The sequence below is a fragment of the Nerophis ophidion genome, linkage group LG06 (genome assembly GCF_033978795.1).
Source record: "Nerophis ophidion isolate RoL-2023_Sa linkage group LG06, RoL_Noph_v1.0, whole genome shotgun sequence".
Lineage (NCBI taxonomy): Eukaryota > Metazoa > Chordata > Actinopteri > Syngnathiformes > Syngnathidae > Nerophis > Nerophis ophidion.
Genome location: NC_084616.1, coordinates 34,147,325 through 34,172,738, shown reverse-complemented (window position 1 = coordinate 34,172,738; position 25,414 = coordinate 34,147,325). Strand labels below are relative to the sequence as shown.

The following is a 25,414-nucleotide window of genomic DNA, read 5'->3' as shown; positions in this document are numbered from 1 at the left end:
CAATAGAAACGTGACGTCCTCTTTGATCGTCACCGTTTGCAATCTATCCATATGACCTTTTATCTCTCAAAACTACTCTGGGACGTGCAGTCCAAGAGCCTCGTGACCAACGGAATGTCAGCACTCTTTGTATTAAGAGTAAATGTGGGTGCAATCAAAAAGTTGATCGAGATATCATTTTTCAAAACGTCTGTTGATCATTTCGAGACATTTGGTGAACATATATGGCAAATAATCCACATTTGAAGACAGACAGCGAGGTCGGTTTCAACTTCCGGTCCACTATCTCTTTGTTTCATTCTGTTGCAGCCTATGGAATATTTGTTTGATCACGTGACGGAAAAACGTATTAAGAGCCTTATCCATTTGCGTCCCTCGTAGATAAAATGTGTGAACGCAATTGACTGTAATTTGAGTAATTCAATGATGATAATTAAAACGTTCAAAAATAAGAAAAATGCCCTGGATACAAACTTGAACCATGGGAAAATAGCATTCGGTGAGACTTTCCCATAAATATTCAAAGGAATACACAAGTGTGTGCTATCCAAACTTCCACTACCCACCACGCAGTCTGATAGTTTATATATCAATGATGAAATATTAACATTGCAACACATGCCAATACGGCCTTTTTAGTTTACTAAATTACAATTTTAAATTTCCCGGGAGTTTCCTCTTCGAAACGTTGTGTAATGATGACGTGTACGCAAGACGTCACAGGTTTTTAGGAAGTGTGAGCGCTGTGCACACACACAGCTAAAAGTCATCTGCGTTAACGGAATAATTACACAGTATTTTGGACATCTGTGTTGCTGAATCTTTTGCAATTTGTTCAATTAATATTGGAGAAGTCACAGTAGAAAGATGGAGTCTGGAAGCTTTAGCCTTTAGCCACACAAACACACGGTGATTCCTTCTTTAAAATTCCTGGAGGTGAAACTTTCCTATGGATCAGAGCGCGGTCGAGAGAACATGGATCCCTACCAAATGTCAACCAGCAGGTTTCAGTGAGAAAATTGTGGTTAAAAAGTCAGTTTTTACCGGAGAAAAGCTGAGCTTGTGCCGTCCATAGCTGCCGTCGACTCCCCTGAGACATTGGCGTCAAGATAGTCCCTCAACTTTATTTATCAGGTACTATTTAACTCACTAAAACACTAGCAACACAATAGAAAGATAAGGGATTTCCCAGAATTAACCGTAAATGTGTCTAAAAACCTCGGAATCCGTCCCAATGCAATCGCTTTTTTTTTTTTTTTTTTTTTCTAGTCCGTCGCTATCAATATCTTCAAACACAAATCTTTCATCCTCGCTCAAATTAATGGGGAAATTGTTGTTTTCTCGGTCCGAATAGCACTTTTTGTTGGAGGCTCCCATTAAAAACAATGTGAATATGTGAGGAGCCATCAACATGTGAAATCATCGTCTGCGACTTCCGGTAGAGGCAGGGCATTTCTCTTCGCACCGAAAGTTGCGAACTTTATCGTGGATATTCTATACTAAATCCTTTCAGCAAAAATATGGTAATATCGCGAAATGATCAAGTATGACACATAGAATGGACCTGCTATCCCCGTTTAAATAAGAAAATCTAATTTCAGTAGGCCTTTAAAAACAACAACAACAACACATTTTAGTTACAATTCACACTTGTGCCTGGGCCATTCTACCGAATTGGTTCAAAGTGAAGTTGGAAATATTAAAAAAAATTGTAATTTTTGTTTTCAAAACTTTGTCCCTTATATATATTATATTTTACAATAATAGAAGTACACATTTCTATAAAAAGCACAGTCAACTTATATAAAACATTGTTACTCTGTCAAAATCATTCTTACTTACCTTGTGTAAAGATTATTTTTTAATGTAATTAAAGTTTTTCATAATAAAACCCATAAAAAATGACATTTTGAACACATTTCTCTACTTCTTACTAATGAAATTGTTCAAAATCGACATGCAATCTTTCTTTTTAAAATGAAATGATCAAATTGATTTCATAGTTATTAATGTATGAAATTGAACATACATTTAACCAATCAGTGTCATCATATTTTAGTTGATAAGTCATATCTGAGTTACTGTGTAGAAATATGGGGAAATAATTACAAAAGTAGACTTCATTCACTAACAGTGTTACATTCCACGACATAGTGGAATTGCAAACAGCTGAAATTACACACAAAGCAAACTGTAACCTGCCTCCCAAGAATATACAACAATTCTTCTCAACAAAAGAGGAGAAATACAATCTTATAGAAAAATGTAATTTAAAACATTTGTACACGTACAACACTTAAGACCTTCAGTATATCAGTATGTGGAATTAAATTATGGAATGGATTAAGCAAAACAATCAAACAATGTACTAATGTCATCCACTTCAAGAAACTCTTCAAACTTAAAGTGTTTACAAAGTACAAAAAAGAAGAACCATGATAAACATTCTGATTTTATTCACCCATTCATTCTTTCATTCTCAAAATAATCTTACTTATCTCATCATATGGAATAAAACTTACTTCACCAATTATTTATTTATTTATTTTCATTGGGATTACTTATGGAGTATATTGTGAATACATTGAGAACAGGTAGTGAACAAAAGTTTTAGCAACTGTTATGTAAAAGAAAAGGGGTAGGGTTAAATAAGCTCTGCTTCTTCCTACTCCTTTTCGAACATGTTGAAAAGAGAAACTGGAAATTGTGATGTATCATGTTGTATGCTTGCATGTTCCAAATAAACTCAAACTAAATTCAACTCAAGTCAATATACTTCCTTTTCTTTGGAAACATCAAGAGTTTAGGTAGTAACTTCACATGTTTCGGTAGTGACCTCCAAAGTTGTATCATAGTCCCTCAACTTTATTGCCTAATATTAACTTATAACATGCTTGATGTTGGAAATGTTGCCAACACTTATGTTTCGTGGTACATAAAATTATTTATTTTTGGAGAAAACTGTTAATATCAGTTGACAATAAGTACCCATGTGGGTTCAGTATTCAGCGGCAGCACGGTGATGCAGCGTTTGTGCCTTCACAGGGAAAAGGTCCTAGGTTCCATTCTCGAGCTCTGGGTCTTTCTGTGCGGGGTTTGCATGTTCTCCCTATGACTGTGTGTGTTCTCTTCTCTCTGGGTACTCCAGCTTCCTCCCCCACCTCCAAAAACACACCAAAGGGGATATAGGCCCCTCCCACCTTCAAAGACATGCACCTGAGGATAGGCTGACACTGCAGGCCAAAGTGGCCTAAATCAGACTTTTTTTTTTTTAGATCTGATTTTTTCCAGCTGACTGTTTACACTGCAAGTAAAATGTGATTTTTATCTGACTCCAGTGTAAATACGCACAAAAATAAATGTGGCCCCAATGTCACTCGGCCCCGTTTATACTGCACACCAAATCAGTTTTTTTTGCCCTCGAGTGACAGATTCCTTTTTTTTTGCCTGTCTACACACTCCTAAATGCTTCAAATCTGATTTGTAGGCATGAGATTCAGGCCATATCAGGAGGTAGTCCTGAATCCGATTAGAATGTGATTTTCTTAAATGTGACTTCTGACCTGAATGTGAGTTTTTTTTATCAGGTTTGGGCAAGCAACGACACCTGTGTGCGCCGGAAAAACGCAGTCGCAAGCGGAAATGTATATTTCATCACAACACCCGGTTTTGGTTTCTGATTAAGATGACTGAATTTCCAGTGCGTCACTTGTCAATAGTGAGCAAATAATAGGCTACATGTAGTATATGAATATGTATTTTCATTCAGAAAAAATAGCGATTGTAGAAAGACCGGAATCGACACCGTTGCGCATTTGCTTACATGTGAGTTGACAAATAAAGCTCATATAGATCCTCCCAACTATATAACACTGTATACATCCATTCATACATTATATTACTTTAATTTATTTTCACGTAAAAAAATGACACATTTCTAAGATGTTATTTTATTTTGCAGTATTAGCGACTTCCTTTAATTTCACTTTATCAAAGGGCACATGCAAGTGTGGCCACATTGCTGCCTATCGGCTTTCACATTGGATTCTGATAAAAATCAAATTTTACTTGCAGCGTACACATCAGCTGGAAAAAATCAGATCTGAAAAAAACTGAGTCTTGCATGCACACTTTGATATAGTAAAAACAAAATATGTTGACTGGGAGGAAGTCGCTACTACTACAAAACAAAATATACGTCGCAACACCTTAAAAATGTGTGGGTTTTTTTCATGTGAAAGTAAACTAAGGTAATATAATGGCAACACTAAATTGGCCCTAGTGTGTTAATGTGAGTGTCTGTCTATGTTTGTTGGCTCTGCGATGAGGTGGCGACCTTACCAGGGTGAATGCGGCCTTCCGCCCAAATGCAGCAGAGATAGGCTCCAGCACCAACAGTGACCCCGAAAGGGACAAGCGGTCGAAAATGGATGGATGGAATGTATGAATGGATGTATGTAGTGTAATATATTTGGGAGGGTTGTAATCTGTCTATGGCTGTTAAGTAGAGGAGACACGGACATCAGCATGGATCTATGAGAGCTTTAATTTTCAACTCACATGTAAGCAAATGCGCAACGGTGTCAATTCTGGTCTTCAACAATTGCTATTTCTTCAGAATCAAAATATACATTCATATATTACATATAGCCTATTATGCATATGACACACACAAACTTCACACCTCAGGCAGGAGACTACAGCCCATCCAGACCCACCACCTGAACAGTTTTATCCCCTCGGTCATCAGGCACAAGAACAACAAGATCTGATAGCTCAGTTACAGCTCATTTTATTACCTAATCTGTGTTATATGTGTTTTATTAGGCACAATTGCACCAAGAAAAATTCCTAGTTTGTGAACTCGTCCTCAAACAATGGCAATAAAAAAACTAATCTGATTCTGATTCTGATATGCGCATGATTAACAAGTCATGCACGGAAAATTCTGTCATCTTAAATAGAAACAGAAATCGGTTGTGATGAAGTATCCTTTTCCACTTGCAACTGCGTCTTTCCGGCGCAGACAAATGACGTAGCTCACCACCCAAGGTTTCACATAGATTGTTGGATGCTAAGTGTTCATTTAGCTGCTCTGCAACAATTTTTTTGAGGATTTTTGATATAAATGGGACGTGAGACACCGGTCGGTAGTTTACCACTAAGTCAGAATCGAGGTTAGGTCTTTTAAGGAGAGGATGACCTCATAGTGAGCACCTCAAAAGATTTATATTTATTATTTAGGTTAGGACTAAGGTTAAAGTTTTCGTTATATATTAGTGCGACCCCCTCACCCCTTTTAAGGGGACGGGCAATATGCGCATTCGTATAGTTAGGAGGAAAAGCCTCATTTAGCGCAAAAAAGTTGTCTGGTTTAAGCCAGGTTTCGCTGAGACCGATCACGTTAAGAGTGTTGTCACTGATAACATCATTAACTAATAACGTTTTGGGAGACAATTTGTGTAAAAAGCCCATATTATAGGTAGGGGGCTGTTTTAAAGAGTTTTTGATCAAATTATCCGTAGTATCAATATTAATAATGTTGCGTTTATTATGCAAAGTGCACTTAGAAAAACTACGACTATATCTAGGAATTGATATGACTGGTATTTTCAGATTGTTTGCTTGGTGCTGCGATAAACTGAACGCTTCATACTTTGCCACCTCAGTAGAACGCATGTCCAACTCTGGCACAGTCATAGCAGAAAAAACATTATGTGAGTTGTGTATTATTCTAAAAAAATTGCTATGTGTGCATGGATTATCCAGCCTGGCGCTGGCTAGTTCTAACTTAACTCACTCCTCACCCTGACTAGCAGGCTCTGTAATTGCCTATGACCGGGCTTGCTCTAGTGCAGTTAGTCAAATGTGACTCAACGAGAAATCTATGTTCCTAGCCAAGATGATAGCGCCTTCCCGGTTAGGGTGAAGGCCGTCTCTCATCAGCAAGCCAGGTTTGCCCCAGAAGGAGGGCCAATTATCAATATACGTTAGTCCCTGTTGTCTACAGAAGCTAGCCAGCCACTTATTAGGCGAGACTAATCTGCTATACCTCTCATCATTGCCTCTCGCAGGCATATTACTGTCAGCCTTCTGAAAACCAGTGTGCATTACTTTGGCTCCAAATTCGTTTGGATAATTATTGCCAGTCGAAACGCTCTAAAGTGCTTCAAATCTAATATTTTCGTATAATATTGGGCTGTATAATCCATTTACATCAGGAGGTAGTCCAAATCTGTTTTGAATCGGATCTTTTCAAATGTGACTGCAGTATAAACGGCAAAGCAACCTGTTTGCGACTTTTACATCATCTTTGGTTGAGCTACGTCATTCGTGTGCGCAGCACGATCTCTTCTTCCTCCTCCTTCGGTTGTTTTCCACCATCTGACGACTTCCTCTACACAACAAACCTAATATAAAGCTGATCTGTGGCGGCCAAGTTTTCTCCTTTAGTAGCGACTTCCTTGTTTATTTATTATTTACTAGTGGAGGGGGGGGGGGGGGGGGTTGCCCACATATGTGGTCCTCTCCAAGGTTCTCATAGTCATCATTGTCACTGATGTCCCACTGGGTGTGAGTTTTCCTTGCCCTTATGTGGGTTCTTCCGAGGATGTCGTAGAGTTTTGTGCAGCCCTTTGAGACACTTGTGATTTAGGGCTATATAAATAAACAATGATTGATTGATTGATTGATTATTTACAAAATCCAGTCAACTTCCTTTGTTTTCCCTTATCGAACTGCGCCTGTGACATCAAGGCCACATTGGCGCCACATTTGGGCCTGTGCGCATATACTGGAGTCTGATAAAGATCAAATGTTACTTATAATTTAAACAGTCAGCTGTAAAAAAAAAAAAAAAAAAATCATATCTAAAAAAAAATCTGACTTTGTCCACTTTGGCTTGCAGTGTAAACACAGTTTATGACCTCCAGGTTTAGGGTTAGCCTTCCTTTGCTACCTGGCCAATAAATCGTTGATGACTTTAAACTTTCCTTCTTCCTTTCTTTTATTATCCATCCATCCATTCTACCACTTATTCCCTTTGGGGTCGCGGAGGGCGCTGGTGCCTATCTCAGCTTCATTTATTATTTCTTCAAATATCATTGGTGTTAACTGAGTCAGCCTTCACCGTTTCTTCTTGTTCTCTCAACCTTTCTTTTTGACTTTTTTTATTTTGTTTTAGCATGTTAGTGTCTTGATTCTCTCTCTCTCTGAACTACACAATTACAGATAGAAACCAACAGTACATTAAAATCATGCTTATATGCTAGGATTAAACTACTTTGCATTTCATTTCGTCACTACCGAAATTATCATGTCAGCCCTAAAACGTTATCATGTGTTTCCTGTGTGACAATTTTAGCTCATTTTGACCATAATTAAATAATGCTAGCAAGCATATGGCTAATAAAACACACATTTGAAGAGTTACACGTTCCTAAAAAACACAATGTTGAATAAAAGCTTAAAACGTTTACGTAATTGAAGATATGTAGTGTTTGACCATTTTTAAAGATACACACTGATTTTCAGACTTTGAAACGCATTTATTTAAAAACTATATTATTAAGTTACTTACCATGCAGCCCTGATAGGCAATAATGCAATGTCACTTCCGGGTCAAGAATGTAGGGGTGTGGCCTGAATTTAGAATTAGCACCCCAGAAAATCTTGTATTTCGTTTGTGACATAAAAACTATAGACATGATTTTTATTTGGCACTTTTTTAATTTAAAAAATCAAAACTACAATAAATCTATGTCTTTCAACCTCTGTTTGAGCTTAATCATCAGAGGTGGGTAGTAACGCGCTACATTTACTCCATTACATCTACTTGAGTAACTTTTGGGATCAATTGTACTTCTAAGAGTAGTTTTTATGCAACATACTTTTACTTTTACTTGAGTATATTTATAGAGAAGAAAAGCTACTTTTACTCCGCTCCACTTATCTGCAATCAGGTCGCTACTCGCTACTTTTTTTTAATCGATCTGTTAATGCACGCTTTGTTTGTTTTGATTTTGTCGGACACGCATTCAAAGTAGGATCTACGCATGCTTGCGTTTCACCAATCACATGCAGTCACTGGTGACGTTGGACCAATCAAACAGAGCCAGGTGGTCACGTGACCATCCACGTAGAACCCGACATGTTGAAAAACGTATTGGGGTGTTACCATTTAGTGGTGAACTGTACGGAATATGTACTGGACTGTTCAATCTACTAATAAAAGTTTCAATCAATCAACCAATCAATCAAAAGTGTAAAGGAAAAAAAGACACTTTTTATTTAAACCGTACTTCCCGTCATATGCCTGAAGACTGATCGCACAGTTCCTGTCTTCACAATAAAAGTGCCGCTCCATCGCGCCTGCGCTAACAAAATAAGAGTCTCCAAAAGCCAGCGCAAACAAACTAGCAAGCTACGGAGTTTGCCGCCCATCTATTTCTTATAAAGTGTATAAAAACGAATATGCAAGCTGGACAAATAAGATGCCAAAAACCAACGACTTTCATGTGGTATTAGACAGGAAGGAGGAACTTTTTTTCTCCTCCATTTGAAAACCTGGACGTTATCAGCACTACTGTCTGATTCCAATCAATGCAAGTCATCAGAATCAGGTAATACACCAACTTATATTCTTGTCTTCATGAAAGATAGGAATCTATATGTTAAACATGCATGTATATTCATTAAAACACCTTTAACATGTCAACAAAAACGGCAAAATAAATAAATATAAATTATATACTGTATATATAAATGTATGTATGTATATATATATATATATATATATATATATATATATATATATATATATATATATATATATATATATATATATATATATATATATATGGTATGTGTCTGTATGTATATGTATATATGAGGTAGATCACCTCGACTTGGTCATTTATTAAGTAATTGATTAACGTTGAAAAACTTATTGGGGGGTTACCATTTAGTGGTCAATTGTACGGAATATGTACTGTACTGCAATCTACTAATACAAGTTTCAATCAATCAATAAATCAATCAATCAATCAATCAATGCCTACTGAACCTATGGTGCTGTTAAGTTATTGTGGCTCAATTTGCCTTAATTTTTTTTTATTTTAATATATGATTTAATTTATAATATTGTTTTAGTTGCTTAAGAGATATTCCTGGCTCTGAATTTGCTCATTGCAATTTTTATGTTTTTGTGCATTATTTGTTGCCGTAATCATTAAACGAACAGGTTACTCATCAGTTACTCACTACTTGAGTAGTTTTTTCACAACATACTTTTTATTTTTACTCAAGTAAATATTTGGGTGACTACTCCTTACTTTTACTTGATAAATAAATCTCTAAAGTAACAGTAGTCTTACTTGAGTACAATTGCTGGCTACTCTACCCACCTCTGTTAATCATACATATGTTTTAAATTATACCATTGAAATCAATCTAAAAAAACGTTTTAAATGGTATTTTTATAAATTTAAATGTAGGGGTCATGATTGGGGGACAGCTACATTTTAATAGAAAGTACCCAACAAAAGATGATCTTGTATGTATTTATCTTATCACTATCTCAATTAATTAAACAAATCATACTACAAAGTAAGTAAAATACATATAGGTTAAGGAACAGCACTTTGCTTTTAATTTGGTAGAATGCCCCGCCTAGGGCTTTACTCAACCCTACAACCACCTCTGAAAAAAATTGATGATTTTACAAGTCACACCTACCAAAGGAAATCGCAAATATTCAGATTTTTGTAAACCAAAGGTAAGTTGGAGTTAATTTTTTGTTTTGACATTTCATGTACAACGAACCTTATTACCTCTTAAATATGTTATGTGTCTTTCAAATACAATTGAGTTTTGAATCACTGTAATGTGCTTAGTGTCAACATGTGATGAGCATAAATGTAATGTAAAATTGTATGTATCCGCTGATTATAGGTTAAAAACTCCTGTTTCTTCAGTAATGAGACACCTTCATTAGAAACTCGCACAAAAATGAAAAATGATCATTTGTAAAATATATTTTCATTATCAAGTTCTCAATAGCAATTCAACTTAAGAGTATAGCGTGAAAGAAATATTGTCCCCCAGTGGGATCTTGACCAAAAAATACCTGAGAAGTACCCTGGGAGGTGAGAAAAACCCTCACGAGGGTTTTTCTCACCTCCCAGAGTACTTCTTAGTTATTGAGAAGTACCCTCATGCAGGTTTTTCTCACCAATGCATTGTCTTCTTTTGTTTTAACTGTTTTACTTAAACACCACAGCTCCTGGTGAAATGAGTCTCCTTTTGATATTTATTAATGTAACTCATTTGCATATGTGTTGGTAATCCACCTTTGGCCAGACACCTACAGACCGACCGCTCAGGACTCTGCATCCGACCTCTTACAAAGATAATAAACTGTGCAACTTCTCTTTTCTTTATTTCAGGTGTTCTCTTTCTTATTCGATTCCTGTCCACAACAGCCAATATTAAGAAAATGCTTGTAAACCATTTAAAAAGATTTAAGGCAAGTGTGGATATCATCCAATGAGATATTGTCATACAATAGAGGTAGATTAAGATGAATGAGGGTGGAACATATGGATAACGAAAAGAAGGCCAAGAGCAAATGAGAAACACTTGCAACATTCAATTACAGCTAAAAGACAAATCCGTCTACAAAAGAAAGCTTGAGGTTTTTAAAGCCGAGTCTGTTTGTGGAATACTGCTCTGGTTTCATAAGTAAAAATCTAAAGGATATTCCATGTATGAGGTGAAATCCCTCACCCAGGAAGAGTTGGTAGGCATATTTAAAGGTATATTTGGTGAACCGAATAGAAATAATACATACAGCCCAATACGTACAGATGACGTGATAGTTCATGTTTTACAAATATAATTCATAATTACAAATGGACATAATTACAATGAGTAAACTAAAAAAAAGACACATAAAATGTCAGTTGGTGATAATTTACATGTCTATCTAAAAACAATGACTGTCCCTTCTACTTGAGAGGATCATGTATAGCGCCACTATTCCAAACAGGCTGGTTGAAGCAGGTGTTTCGCATTAGAATGGAAGGATTTGAAATAAAACCAAAATAACTTGAATGTCAACTGACAGATGGATATCTTATTGCACAGATCTGCATTTAAAGGGAGCTCCACGCAGCTGTATCCTGCCTACTTTGCGGCAAAGATAGAGGCCACTGATTAATGATGATGTAAACAAAAGCAACCTGTGCATATTTTGCTTTGACCAAAAACGGAGAACTGTTGACATCCAAACTGATGGTTTTCTTTTGCAGCACAGCATATGTTAACATGAAAGGTTTCCCCTTTCCAGCAAACCGCTGAGACAAAGTGAGAGGGAAGCTCACTAAAAACACTACTATCAGCTCAGCACTGCTCGGAGGTTGAAACGGGAGCAGCTTCGGTAAGAAAACATACCATTCTCAGTTATGTGACGTTTGTGGAAAAGAAGGACTTGCAGCAAATCATTCCAGATGCTCATCACACGATCACAAATGACATTGTGTGCTTATGGTACTGACGATGATGACAAATATGCACATGACATTATGTGGAACAGTGTTTGTACTGAACACAGTGTATTGTTACAAGCATGCATTCAGTCTGTAACAGTATTGCGAAAGCAGTTTGTGCTGAAGATGCCTAATACATGTCTTTGTAGATCTCCTGTAGTAGAGGGTGGAGCGAAGTCTCCGACTCTGTCTTTTTGATCTTTTGGACAAGCTGAGCATTCTCGGTAACAAGCTGGCGCAGGTCGGCCATTTTCTGCAGCAGCTTGGGGAAGAGGTAGACACAGTCAGAGTGGTTTGCTTGCAGGTGGAGGTCCAAGGCCTGGAGGATGTTGTCCTGACTCTGCTCCACCTGCTTCACGTTCATTAAGCCGGGGCGATCTGGAGAGACATGTGTCGCAGTTGAGTAAACATGGGAGCAAATATTTGTGATGAGAAGTCGCTTCCCTTTTACCTCCACAGAGGATAATGGCAGCAACAAAGAGGGCCAGGTCACTGTCGTCAAGCTCCAGAGCGTTAAACTTGACAGCAAACTCAAACTTGGGTTCCATGATCTCACTGAAAGGCTTTCGTAAGCTGCGCAGGAATTCTCTGGTCACAAAACCTTTACCGTTGGCCACCAAGAGTCCATCTTTGTTCATGAGGGACGGCAGCATCGCAAAAATAGCCTCGTGAACGCCATACTTCAGCAACGTTACCTAAAGAGGAGCACACATGCGCATTGCAATGATGTTCTTTCTCCCAAAGGCTGTACATAAACCCTGGGCAGTGTGGAGCAGCCCAAGGTGAGGACAACTCACCTGGTCGTTAAGGTAGAGGTCGACAAACCCTGGAATGCTCTTGGCAAACTCGGTGAGCTCTCGCACCGTCTCCACTGTAGTGCACTGGCAGCGGTAGAACACGTGGACCCCGATCTCCTTGGTCAGGGGAGCGCCTGGAACTAACTGGCTCCATACCAAACCACTTTCAGCCTGCCACAGTGTGTCCACATCGTAGATCACAAATGGCTAAGGGCAGGACATCAGTGAGACTTATTTTCAGAGGACATTCAATCCACACTGCTATAGAAGGTGACTTAAGTATATCAGAGTTAAATTCATATAGTGTTTTCTCTGCAAAGGATATGATTGTGAGATCATGTGATATAAATATATTGGTAAAGAGCAAAAAAAAGTGAAAGTACCGATGTGCTGCTGGTTTTTCCCATCAGAATGCTGCGGGCCCTCTTCTTGGTCATACTAAGGTTCTTCAAGTACGCTGTGTTGACTTGTTTGGCCAAAGTTTTCAAGTCCGAGCCACCCGGTTTTCCGACGTTTAGCTCCTCAGCAAGCAGGCCGGCCACCAGTTTCTTCCTCTCAGCCTCAGGCATGCGACCATATCGGATTGCTGAGCAAACACACAGATTCAAGCACATTGCCATTTTATTCTAGAAGTTTGGAAAAGCCTGAATTAAGTCTTTTTTAAAGGCTCTTCTGAATTACCTGACTTGTACTGTATATTGATGGACATCACAGATGACCCATTTTTCCAAAGAGTGTGAACCAAACGATGTGTTACTTACTCCAGACGACCCCATTGAGTAACTACTACGTACCTCTTACTGTCATATTTCTGAATAGTCTGTTTGATTACCTTGCTTCATTGATAACAGTTATTCTAAACGCAGCATCAGAACTTCTCCTCTGTTTCTTGCTAACTTGCCCAACATTTTAGACATCTTCTAGACCAGGTTTGTTTGGTGTCCTGGCTTCATTTCTTCAGGTTACTGAGGTGTGTAACAGGAAGAGGAATTAACTCACGTGAAAAAAGCCGTTTGACAGGCCCTGTTGGTTTTATATGTGTAAATCTGTGGACCCTCTATATGACCTAGTCATTTACACTTTCTCCCCAAGGTATTTTCAAAACCAGAAGTTAAGGTTATAGTGGTTTAATGCTTGAATTTATGAAACTGATTAATCCCATAAAGGGAAATTTGTATCACAGTTTGTGGGATTAGGAAAAAAGTGTTTTAAACTTTGTGCAGGAACTTCTGTCATGAATAAAAATAATATATTTCACCTACGGACATTCTGTGACATTTCTTTATATTTATTGAATAATGAACTAAATTTTACCGTTTGCAGGAAATGGGTACAGTATAAATGATGGTGTGAATACTACTTGTTCTAAGGGCTATTCTTAATGATTACAGTAATTACAGTTACTCCATGGGTCAAAGCTGACGACAGCAAGGTTTTGGGAAAACTAGTACAAAAACAAAATGTGAGGGTTATCAGCAGGCTGCAGGTCAGATGAGTGTAAAACAGAGTGAGAGAGTAGAAGACATATCTTACTCACCATCATGAGACATTCCCAAAGATAGGCACTTCTGGAAACGACAATATTGGCACTTGTTGCGATTCTTTTTCTGAATCTTGCAGGAACGCTCGCAGCGCTCATATTCCAATTTCATTCGCACGGTTCGTCGAAAAAAGCCCTGGTTGGACCAAATAACAATATTACAGTAAGAGGGGCACACAGCAGTCATACTTTTGAGATTTGGAGTAAAATACATTACCTTACAACCCTCACAGGCATGCACACCATAGTGGAAGCCAGAGGCCTTGTCTCCACAGACCTTACACTCTACACTAATGCCAGCGCCTATGCTGTCTTCTCGACCAAGACGCAGCTGCTCTGACAGCGAGGGAGAAGGTGTGTGGGAAAGGTCTGCTTAGAAGAAAGCATCAATAGTGAGGCTCAACATGTCCACGGAGAATGTAACAAGAGCTTGAGAAAAAAAAAAAAGGTCTCACCCGTGTAGCTGGATGCTGCACTGCTGTGATTGTTTTCTTCATCTGGACCTTCTTTTCTCTCCTGGTCCCCTTTCTGACCAGATGCGTCCTCCTCCTCTCTGTCCTCCCTGTCTTCACTCTCATTGGCTTTCAAGTCTTCTAGGTCCGTTTGATCCGACGCACTCGCAGCCCCGCAGCTGTCTGAACCCCGCGACTCCCCACCTGACGCCGGCCACCTAACATCAGCCGTATCCTGAGGGGATTTGGGCTGACAGTAGCCGTTGACCCTGTCGTGCTGCTCAGAACCAGTCTGTTGTAACTCTTCCATGGTTCCTGTTGAAGCTGACGAAGTTCCTGTCATGTTGCCATCATAGCCCACTGGTTGACAAATGGAAATTTCAAAGTTAATGTAGTTCTTTCTCAAGAATGACATTAAACTGCTTATACACGTAATGGTGTTGACTATTGCACTTTTGTAAAAACTTATACTAAAGTGTAACTTTCCAAAATGCTCAACAATTCAGTAACAGTACTGCTGGGTTGGTTTAAGAAATACTTAAGTTCTTAAAGCGCTTAAAAAGAACGCATAAATCCATTCCATGTACAAGTATTCTGAAAAAAACTGCTTATATGCAAGTATATAGAGCAGGGGTGTCAAACTCATATTAGCTCAGGGGCTGCATGGAGGAAAATCTATTCCCACGTGGGCCGGACAGGTAAAATCATGGCATAAAAACTTAGAAATGCAACTTTGATAACCTCAGATTGTTTTCTTTGTTTTACATTGGCCCAAAATAGAACAAGCACTTTCTGAAAATGTACATATCACAAATAATCTTCTTGACAAAACACTTAAAGTTAATTGAAAATTCTAAAGGAAAAAATTGGTTCAGTTTTAAAAACCACAAAGACCACAATGAATTACACTTAATCTACGTGTATCTACAAAGCAATTAAACTTAAGTCACAGCCTATCCAGGATTGCACAAAAACTAAATAAAGCTTAAATAAAAACTTTGTATCAACTACCTCTTTTGTCACTTCCACATATTAATCCTGTGCTGACTGACCAAACCATACAAACTGAGGTTGAAACTATTCAAAAGGGTTGATTTACTCCCTGCCTTTGAGGCATCACTGTGTATCGATAGAAAAATAAAAGATTGTCAATGAGTGAACAATTTCAACAAACCAAAAATACAAACTTAAAAGAGTGATAGTATTGCAGTATATCACACACTGTTCACTTTCTTTAACTTTGCATAGAAGACAATAATTTTCAAACAACTATATCACTGTGCAGTGTCTCATGCAGCATTTTAAGTGGGATCACCAATTGTTTGTTTTACGTTGGGTCGAGGGGGAGGTGTTGCAGCCCGGCTTTACCACGTACCTCTTGCTTTGTATACTTGCTCGCCCTGGTATAAACTATTTACTTACCTAACCAAAATAGTATTGCAACATCCAATGGACACATTTAGAACAGCAGTTTCTTTAATTTAAAAATGTAGCTGAATTTTACACTTAACAAACTCATCTCGCGGGCCGGATTGAACATGTTTGACATCCCTGATATAGCGAACAAGAAAAGTACACAAAATAAAACAGAATTTTATAGTTTATCTCAAGTTCATACGGATATTGACAAAGTGTTCACTGCAACTGTAACTCAATCTTGAGTCGACTCCAGCAGCAGGTTGTTTCAACAACTTTTTTCCCTGGGGGAAAAGTGTCTTCACAGCCAGCTGCAAGTGAAATCAGAGTGAAAATGCCACATGTATGCACTGTTCTCACATGTGGGACTCCATCAAATAAGTACTATTTTGGAAAAAGTTGTAGAGTTCTTAAGATAGTTTATTATACAGGTAAAAAAAAAGGTTACAGAAACAACAAAAAGAAAAAAATGACAGCTGCTGAACCTGCCGCTCTTTTCAAGTGAAAGCCTAGTCTAAACACGCTCAAGTTTGCAGTGACCATTTTGTCAATGTGTCTATGAACTTACAAATAAACTGAAAAACCTGTTCAGTTACTTTTGACAGCTTTCTTTAGAAAAATACGGTGTGTAATGGATTTGTGTTGTTGTTGTTGTTGAGGGCATATCGTGCAATTTTTAGCATCGAGAGATCCTCACCAAATACCCTCCACAAGCTTTATTTGTTCTTCAAAATTAACTTTTTATTAAGACTAACGATTATTTGATTGTTTATTAGGTGTTCTATAAGAGGTAAATATAAGGTTTCAAGCTGTATCATGATACAGCTGTTAATCCTATAAATTGATTGTTTTATTGTCAATATTTATTGTAAGTCATAATTAGATGTATTTATGATCCATCCATCCATCCATTTTCTACCGCTTGTCCCTTTTAGGGTCGCAAGGGGTGCTGGAGCCTATCTCACCTGCATTCGGGCAGAAGGCGGGGTACATCCTGGACAAGTCGCCACCTTATCGCAGGCCAACACAGATAGACAGACAACATTCACACTCACATTCACACACTTGGGCCAATTTAGTGTTGCCAATCAACCTATCCCCAGGTCCATGTTTTTGATATTGTCTGTAAATGTGTGTTATATTTGTCTGTAAATGTGTGTTTTTATGGTGCCTGCCTTAGTTACAACAGATTAAATTTAGCTATTGCAGCTATTTCTGGCATATTTACTGTGATGCTTTGCTCATATGTTGATCAATATGCATTGTCTTAATCAAATAAAGTTATTCAATACTGTATGTTGTTGCTATGGGATATGCTATGTTTGACAATATCTAGTGATTGTATACAGTCAGTGGTACCTCAGCGTACAAGTGCCTCAGCTCACAAGTTATTGGGATCAAGCTGTGCCCGGCAATGAAGAAAGTGAGCGCAAAGGACAGTCCTGGGAAGAAGCGGATGATCCTACATTCAAGACGGAAATCATCAAAAACTATCACTGAGATGTGTGTGTGTAAAATGTGTAATGTTGATGATGTGCATTCATTAGAAAAAAGGATAAAGTTAATGGCAAGTCGAAAAATTGTTTAAACAATTTTCTATAAAATGCACATTGATGATATAAGTTTGTTTTATTCAATGACTCGATTACTAAAATAAGTAATAGCTGCAGGCTGCAGCCCTGATTTCAACTTCACTTTTAATTTTAGCTGTATTACAACTATTTTAGCTTGTAACTCTTTGAAGAACTTTCATAGGCACTGATTTTATAGCTTAGCACCTCTCTGTGTGCAATTTTTACTTTCCACCCAGTCTGAATGCTTCTGTATATACTGTATGTATACAGTATAATATTTAAAGGCCTACTGAAACCCACTACTACCGACCAATGATGAAATCTTAACATTGCAACACATGCCAATACGGCCGGTTTAGTTTACTAAATTGCAATTTTAAATTTCCCCGCGAAGTATCCTGTTGAAAACGTCGCGTAATGATGACACGTATGATGATGCATGCGCGTGACGTCACCGGTTGTAGCGGACATGTTCTTCCAGCACCGCTCACGGCTAAAAGTCGTCTGCTTTAATCGCAAAATTACACAGTATTCTGGACATCTGTGATGCTGAATCTTTTGCAATTTGTTCAATTAATAATGGAGAAGTCAAAAACAAAAAGATGTAGGTGGGAAGCGGTGTATTGCAGCTGCCTTTAGCAACATAAACACAGCCGGTGTTTCCTTGTTTACATTCCCGAAGGTGAAGCTTTACTATGGAACAGGGTTCCCGACCGCATGTCAACCGGCAGGTTTCGGTGAGAAAATTGTGGTAATAAGTCGGCTCTTACCGTAGACATGAGCGGAGCTTGCGTCCTCCTGCAGCTGCGGACTCTCTTACCTCCTCCCACCGGAGACACTGGCGGTCACCACACCCGTGGCCACACCCCTCCGACTTTCAGGTATCATATAATCTCACGAAAACACTAGTAACACAATAAGCAGATAAGGGCTTTTCCAGAATTATCCTAGTAAATGTGTCTAATAACATCTGAAAAGCTCCCACTACCCTCGCCTATTTTTTTCTTTCTTTTCTAGTCCTTCACTCTCACTATCCTCATCCACGAATCTTTCATCCTCACTCAAATTAATGGGGAAATTGTCGCTTTCTTGGTCGGAATCGCTCTCGCTGCTGGTGGCTATGATTGTAAACAATGTGAGGAGCTACACAACCCGTGACGTCACGCGCACATCGTGTCCTACTTCCGGTACAGGCAAGGCTTTTTTATTAGCAACCAAAAGTTGAGATCTTTATCATCAATGTTCTCTACTAAATCATTTCAGCAAAAATATGGCAATAACGGGAAATGATCAAGTATGACACATATAATGGACCTGCTATCCCCGTTTAAATAAGAAAATCTCATTTCAGTAGGCCTTTAAACAAGACATTCAGAACATTCGTTCTCATAACTGGACAGTGCACTTTACCTCCTTTTGCAATATGTTTTGCATATTTGTAGACTGTTGCACTAATACTGGAGTTGCTTTCAGGGGAACTGCACTTTTTTGAGAAGGTTGCCTAAAATTAACAATCCCTATGGGACGGCGTGGCGCAGTGGGAGAGTGGCCGTGCGCAACCCGAGGGTCACTGGTTCAAATCCCACCTAGAACCAACCTCGTCACGTCCGTTGTGTCCTGAGCAAGACACTTCACCCTTGCTCCTGATGGGTACTGGTTGGCGCCTTGCATGGCAGCTCCCTCCATCAGTGTGTGAATGTGTGTGTGAATGGGTAAATGTGGAAGTAGTGTCAAAGCGCTTTGAGTACCTTGAAGGTAGAAAAGCGCTATACAAGTACAACCCATTTATCATTTATCATTTATGTAAGGTCAGCACACGTTTTTTCTTCTAATGTATTCTAACTAGTAAATAAATCTGCTTACAATGTAGCCTATGGGAATCACTCTATTCTGCCTATAAAACCATGAAAAAAACAACCAAACACTTCCATCAATGTTTTATATACACACTGTAAGTATATGTGTAATGTAGTAAAAGGCACATTCATAATAACATGTAATAATTACAAATGTTGCTTATTATAAGCATATGGAACTGCAGTAATTTCACGATGTTTGCATTTTCCTTCAGCAACATCACTTAATTACATACTGTAGACACCATGAGAGCCAACAAATGTAATAAAATATCACTTACTGTACAATGTCTGCTCTTTTTCTTATTTTTATTTTATTTCCTTCCTATGTTTTGCATATTTGTAGACAGTTGCACTGATACTGGAGTTGCTTTTAATTTTATTGTACCTGTGTATAGTGACAATAAAGGGCATTCTATTCTATTCTAACCTTATTATTTTATTGTCATAATATTATTACAGTGATACCTCGGTTTTTGTGTACCGTGGTAGCAACTTTATTTCTACTTCTGTGACTTGCGTGAGGAGCAAAGTTCATGTGGCTTACGGGATGAAGTTGTGTTTAAAAGGCATTGCGATACTTGGTGTTGTGTGTATAACCCAGTCCTACTCAAATAGTGGGGTTGCCCCCCGTGGGAGGGCACGGTGCAATGCCGGTAGGAGCGCGTGTGACCTTGGGGAAGATGCTTTTTTGCCTTTCTACAACATGACGAGAGGCAGCACAGTGGTTAGTGCTTGTGCCTCACAGCGAGAAGGTCCGATGACTTCGGATCCTCCCACTTCTAAAGACAAGCACCTTGGGATAGGTTGATTGGCAACAGTAAATTGGCCATAGTGTGTGAATGAGTGTGTGAATGGTTGTTTTTTATCGGTGTTGGGCCTGCAATGAGCTGACGTCTTGTCCAGGGTGTACCCACCCTTGCGCCCACGTGCAGCTGGAATAGGCTCCAGCTACAATACAATATGACGAAGCGCATGTAGCACTCGGCTTAACTGTGACTACGGCGGGAGAGGAGAAAAGATTGGTGTTGTTTTCTTAAAAGGGAAACTGCACTTTTTCCGAGAAGTTTGCCTAAAATTCACAATCCCTATGTAAGGCCAGCACACTTTTTTTTTAAAATGTATTCTAACTAGTAAATAAATCTGCTTACAATGTAGCCTATGAGAATCACTCTATTCTGCCTATAAAACCATGAAAAAAACAACCAAACACTTCCATCAATGTTTTATATACACACTAAGTATATATGTAATGTAGTAAAAGGCACACTCATAATAACATGTAATAGACAAATTGTGGTTATTATAAGCATATGGCAAAGCAGTAATTTCAAGACGTTCGCATTTTCCTTCAGCAACATCATTTTACTACATACTGTAGACACCATGAGAGCCAACAAACGTAATAAAACATCACTTACTGTACAATGTCTGCTCTTTATCTGATGCCTCCTGTTAAAATTTGAACACATTTCTGTTTAGATCAAAATGACTCATAATCCTCGCAAAGAAAAAACGGGGGTGGAACGAAGCATCTTTTTGTGTCTTTTTCACCATTTCCGGGTCAAAGTTGGCTGTAAAAGTGTGCCAACTTTTCGGTTGGAATAGACGAAATATAAGCAGACTTTTATTTACGAGTTAGGATTGTGAATTACAGGAAAATTCTATAAGAAAGTGAAGTTCCCCTTTAATGTCAATAAGGATACAATGTGTATAGACAAACAAATTATACTATTTATAGTCACGACAGAGAGTGGGGCACAACATATTTTCTTCTAATAGAAAAAAATTGAGACCTAAAAAATTGGTCCTATCATAGACAGCAGATGTGTCAGTTTCAATATTTAATAGTGTAACAATATACAATGTACCTAAGAGTAAAATACAACGATTTAAAAACAATAAGTGGTGGAGTTTATCAATTACCATATCAGAAGGTTGTAAAATTCAATAGTTTGATATGTTGATAAAAAGTCAACACTCCTAATCGGAATATTCCAACCTTACTACTATTGGCCTCCATTCTCGAAACTGCTAACTGCTGATTACAAGAACAAATTTCAAATGTCGGTTCTACTACTGTGACAATAGAAGCAAGCATAGATGCATTACATTAACGGTTACCAAGTGAGGTGCACACACACTTGCCAGCAAATATATTACAAAAACAAGTACAGATTCCCAGAAAGCAAAAGGATGAATGCTGAGAAGTTCTGTGTGTTCTCTGCTATCTTTAAAACCTTGTAAACGCAGTCTATGACAAGAGTGAAGGGCCATCTGTATTATTTTGTGCACTGTGTACAAAGGGACAGGGTGCATGCACTATGTACACACTAAGCTGTGTTGATCTCAGGTGGGGGGGGCCAAAGGAGAAAAGGGTGGGCAATTCTATAAGTGGGTGAGGACAATACTTTCCAGGAAGCCCCCTAGTGGAATCGAACAGTCTACATAGCATTTTAGCGTTGGCTCTGACCAGGAAAACAGCCATTGTCAGCTTACTAGAAATGAACGAAACATGATGAAAAGTATGTGTTGGCTAGTTCCTTCGCTACAATTAGTTGAAATCACACACGCTCGCATAAATTTGAATCTAGGTCAGTGTTTTTCAACCTTTTTGGACCCAAGGCACATTTTTGATCATTGAAAAAATGCGGAAGCACACCACCAGCTGAAAACAAAAAACATTTAAACATGGTAGTTGATATTGACAATAAAAAGTAATTGTTGCAATTGTTGAATATGAATTCAATCCATAACCAACCATGCATCACTATAGCTTTTGTCTCAAAGTAAGTGTCACGACCTGTCACATCTTGCCGTCACTTTTTGGGAGTTTTTTGGGGTTTTCCTGTATGTAGTGTCTTGGGCTCCTATTTTGGGGGCATTTCCTGTTTTGTTGGTATTTTCCTGTAGCAGCTTAATGTCTTCCTTTGAGCGCTATTCCCCGCACCTGCTTTGTTTTAGCAGTCAAGACTATTTCAGTTGTGCGGACGCTATCCTTCTTTGTGTGGAAATTGTTGATTGTCATGTCATATAGGGATGTACTTGGTGAACGCCAAAAGTCTTTGCTGTCGTCCAGCATTCTGGTTTTATTTACTTTGTAGCCATTTCAGTTTAATTTTGTTTTCCATAGCCATTCCTAAGCTTCAATGCTCTTTTTAGGGGCACTTGCCTTTTGTTTATTTTTGGTTTAAGCATTAGATACTAACTTGACTCTCGCCAGATCCTTGTAGTCCGCTGAGCTCCACCCACACAAGGATCTGGGCTCGAAGGGCAATGCAAACTCCTTCAAGATAGCAAAAAAAAATGATCCAATCAGGATCGCTGGGCGGGATTTCATAGATGTGACGTAGCGCCAAAGCGACTGTTAGACTCAAACTACAATGGCGACACGCAGCGAGGAGTCGCGAACTACAAGGATCTGGTGATAGTCAGGTTATTACCGTATTTTTGGGAGTATAAATCGCTCCGGAGTATAAGTCGGACCTGCCGAAAATGCATAATGAAAAAGGAAAAAAACATATATAAGTCGCACTGGAGATTAAGTCGCATTTTTGGGGGAAATGTATTTGATTAAACCCAACACAAAGAATAGACATTTGAAAGGCAATTTAAAATAATTAAGAATAGTGAACAACAGGCTGAATAAATGTACGTTATATGACGCATAAATAACCAACTGAGAAGGTGCCTGGTATGTTAACGTAACATATTATGGTAAGAGTCATTCAAATAACTATAACATATAGAACATGCTATACATTTACCAAACAATCTGTCACTTCTAATCGCTAAATCCGATGAAATATTATACGTCTAGTCTCTTACGTGAATGAGCTAAATAATATTATTTGATATTTTACGGTAATGTGTTAATAATTTCACACATAAGTCGCTCCTGAGTATAAATTGCACCCCCGGCCAAACTATGAAAAAAAACTGCGATTTATAGTCCGAAAAATACAGTAGATACGAAGTTTACAAAGCAATTACCTACCTGCTGACACCTACTGATATGGAAGAGTATTACACGGTTACTCTGCCGAGCTCTAGACAGCACCAGCACTTTATTTGCAGATTATAATTACTGGTTTGCATCAAATATTTTTAACACAAATAGGTGAAATTACATAATCTCTGCACACCAGACTGTATCTGTATCAGATTGTATACCTATAGGTATTGCCTTTGGGCGAGCACATTTTTACGGGGGATAATAAGTTAAAGCAATAGTAATCAAAAAAATAAACAATGGTAGGAGCAGGTACGAGGGCTTTAGGGTCTGTCAAGAGGCCGTCGAAGAGGATTGGCACGACATGCTAACTAAGCTAGTTAGCGCCTAACCTTGATGGACACAACTATGTTAGCCTGGCTGACCCACATTCCCCTATAGATGTGTGTGTGTGTGTGCCTTTAACAAACACACCGACGCCACTTTACCTCGCCGGGGAAAAAAAAGTGCTGGAGGTTCACAATCCGTAGACGCACCGACAAAGCGTGGCCGTGCTCCAGCGAGCAAGTGTCGAAAACAGTCCCAGAGTTGCACCGCCGATCGATCCGCTGTTGACAAGTTGTTTGAAGTCGCCAGCTAGCCGCACAAGCTAACGTCACAGGGCTCGCACAAACTCAACATGGACTCGGGCCTCCGTGCTGAAAAGGGCCGCATAGAGTCGAAAGAGGGGAGAAACGAGCGCGCGTACACCTTCCAAGGTACGCATTTTCGTCCGTGTCGGTCAACTGAGTTTACCGATAATCCCGAACCGACTGACTTCTTGTTGTTTCCCAGTTTTGCTCGGTGTACCCCCCATGTTTAAATCCCACCCACCACGTGACGTCACATGTCAGCACACCGCTGCTGCAACAACCCAGCAAATAAACACGCACTTATTTGGCGCTGAGAAATTGTCACACATATGCGGTGATACTACATTTAAACGTTCAATACCCCCTTGAGATACTGCAATGCATTTGCCATTTGTGGAAAAAGAACAGGTGGCGACTTGTCCAGGATGTACCCCGCCTTCCGCCCGATTGTAGCTGAGATAGGCGCCAGCGCCCCCCGCGACCCCAAAAGGGAATAAGCGGTAGGAAATGGATGGATGGATGGATGGAAAAAGAACAAAGCTTTATTTAAAAAAACAAATCACTTTACAACAGTAACAACTCCAGCCTGCTCCCCAAGGCGGAGTGATGGGAATTACTTTGTCCAATCTTTTTTTTTTTTTTTTTGTCCTGTCCAGCTTCTCAGGCAAATCATATAGTTGATGTAGATGCCCATATCGGCTGTTCAGATTTACTTTACAAAAGAGTAGGATACTTCTCTTGTTGCCTTATTTGAATTTAACTTTATAAATGTATTTATATTATCATTTGGTGCAGCCGGGCCGGAGCAAGAGGGGATAGAAAGAGAAAAAAAGGAAGACAGAGGGGGAAATTGTGGGGATAAGAGGGGGATTAGACAGAGAGACAAAAACAACAACAGCAAAAACAACAATAACAACAAAAACAACAACAACAACAATAGAACAACACCAGCACATACGATATGTACAAATATGATCGTAAAAGTGATAGCAAATAAGCAGTTAATGAAATATGACAATGAGCATTTTTACACCAAAACTGGAGCAATACAAATACCAGTAGAAAAAGCGCTATTGATCATGAACAATACCAATAGTTTACCTCTATTTTCAAAAATACAGTTGTTCAAATGCAACAATACATATACATAATGATAGCTAGAGAGATAATATAAAAAAAAAAATGAAATAATAAAAAAATAAAAAAAGGAATACCGAAAGATGGAGGGGAAGAGAGAGAGGCAACCTATATTAATCTTGTAGATTGTTATAGTAACAATGGGTTAAGCTTTGTCAATATGCCATGTGTTACGCAGTTTACTCTAGGGCAACAACGTTGATATATGTTTGATGAAACGTTATTATGTGCATGAGTTTATGTATAAATATGTACTTGTATATGAACAGAATGTGTATATGAATGTTTGTACAGAAAATGTATATGTACAGTATATGTATGTTTGTTTGTACAGTGAATGTATATGTACAGTATGTGAATGTTTGTACCGTAGAGTATGTAATGTTTGCCCAATCTAATAAAATATATGTCTCCCAGCATATGTTTGGGCACAAGTTTTTGAACATAGAGATTGGGGGTCCATCCATCCATCCATCTTCTTCCGCTTAGCCGAGGACAGGTCGCGGGGGCAG

General features: G+C 38.7%; 1 protein-coding gene and 1 long non-coding RNA gene across 3 annotated transcripts in view; one reads left to right on the top strand and one right to left on the bottom strand.

Moving 5' to 3' along the window:
- Window positions 1-10,421: 10,421 nt before the first annotated feature.
- On the bottom strand, window positions 10,422-24,010 carry ppardb (peroxisome proliferator-activated receptor delta b). Its single transcript, XM_061903501.1, has 8 exons — window positions 23,622-24,010; window positions 14,339-14,695; window positions 14,101-14,252; window positions 13,881-14,019; window positions 12,727-12,929; window positions 12,344-12,550; window positions 11,998-12,241; window positions 10,422-11,924 (listed from the first exon to the last, which is right to left on the bottom strand). Exons 2-8 carry the CDS (start codon window positions 14,676-14,678, stop codon window positions 11,677-11,679), a joined length of 1,533 nt encoding a protein of 510 aa, XP_061759485.1. The 5' UTR covers window positions 14,679-14,695; window positions 23,622-24,010; the 3' UTR covers window positions 10,422-11,676.
- Window positions 23,578-25,414, top strand: part of LOC133554578 (uncharacterized) — a 28,791-nt gene continuing 26,954 nt past the window's right edge. The window contains exon 1 of one of the 2 annotated variants that reach the window (XR_009807149.1): window positions 23,578-23,891. This is a non-coding gene — a long non-coding RNA (uncharacterized LOC133554578). The remainder of the gene's footprint in view (window positions 23,892-25,414) is intronic. The other variant, XR_009807150.1, reaches the window with a different exon arrangement.

What these genes read in the sequence shown, in the direction of transcription:
- ppardb (XM_061903501.1), bottom strand. Translation starts at nt 14,678, where the DNA reads ATGACAGGAACTTCGTCAGCTTCAACAGGAACCATGGAAGAGTTACAA. An exon ending in ATGCCTGTGAGGGTTGTAAG is followed by an intron (nt 14,020 to 14,100) that starts GTAATGTATTTT and finishes TGGTCCAACCAG; the next exon opens with GGCTTTTTTCGACGAACCGT. An exon ending in GAAAAACCAGCAGCACATCG is followed by an intron (nt 12,551 to 12,726) that starts GTACTTTCACTT and finishes TCCTGCCCTTAG; the next exon opens with CCATTTGTGATCTACGATGT.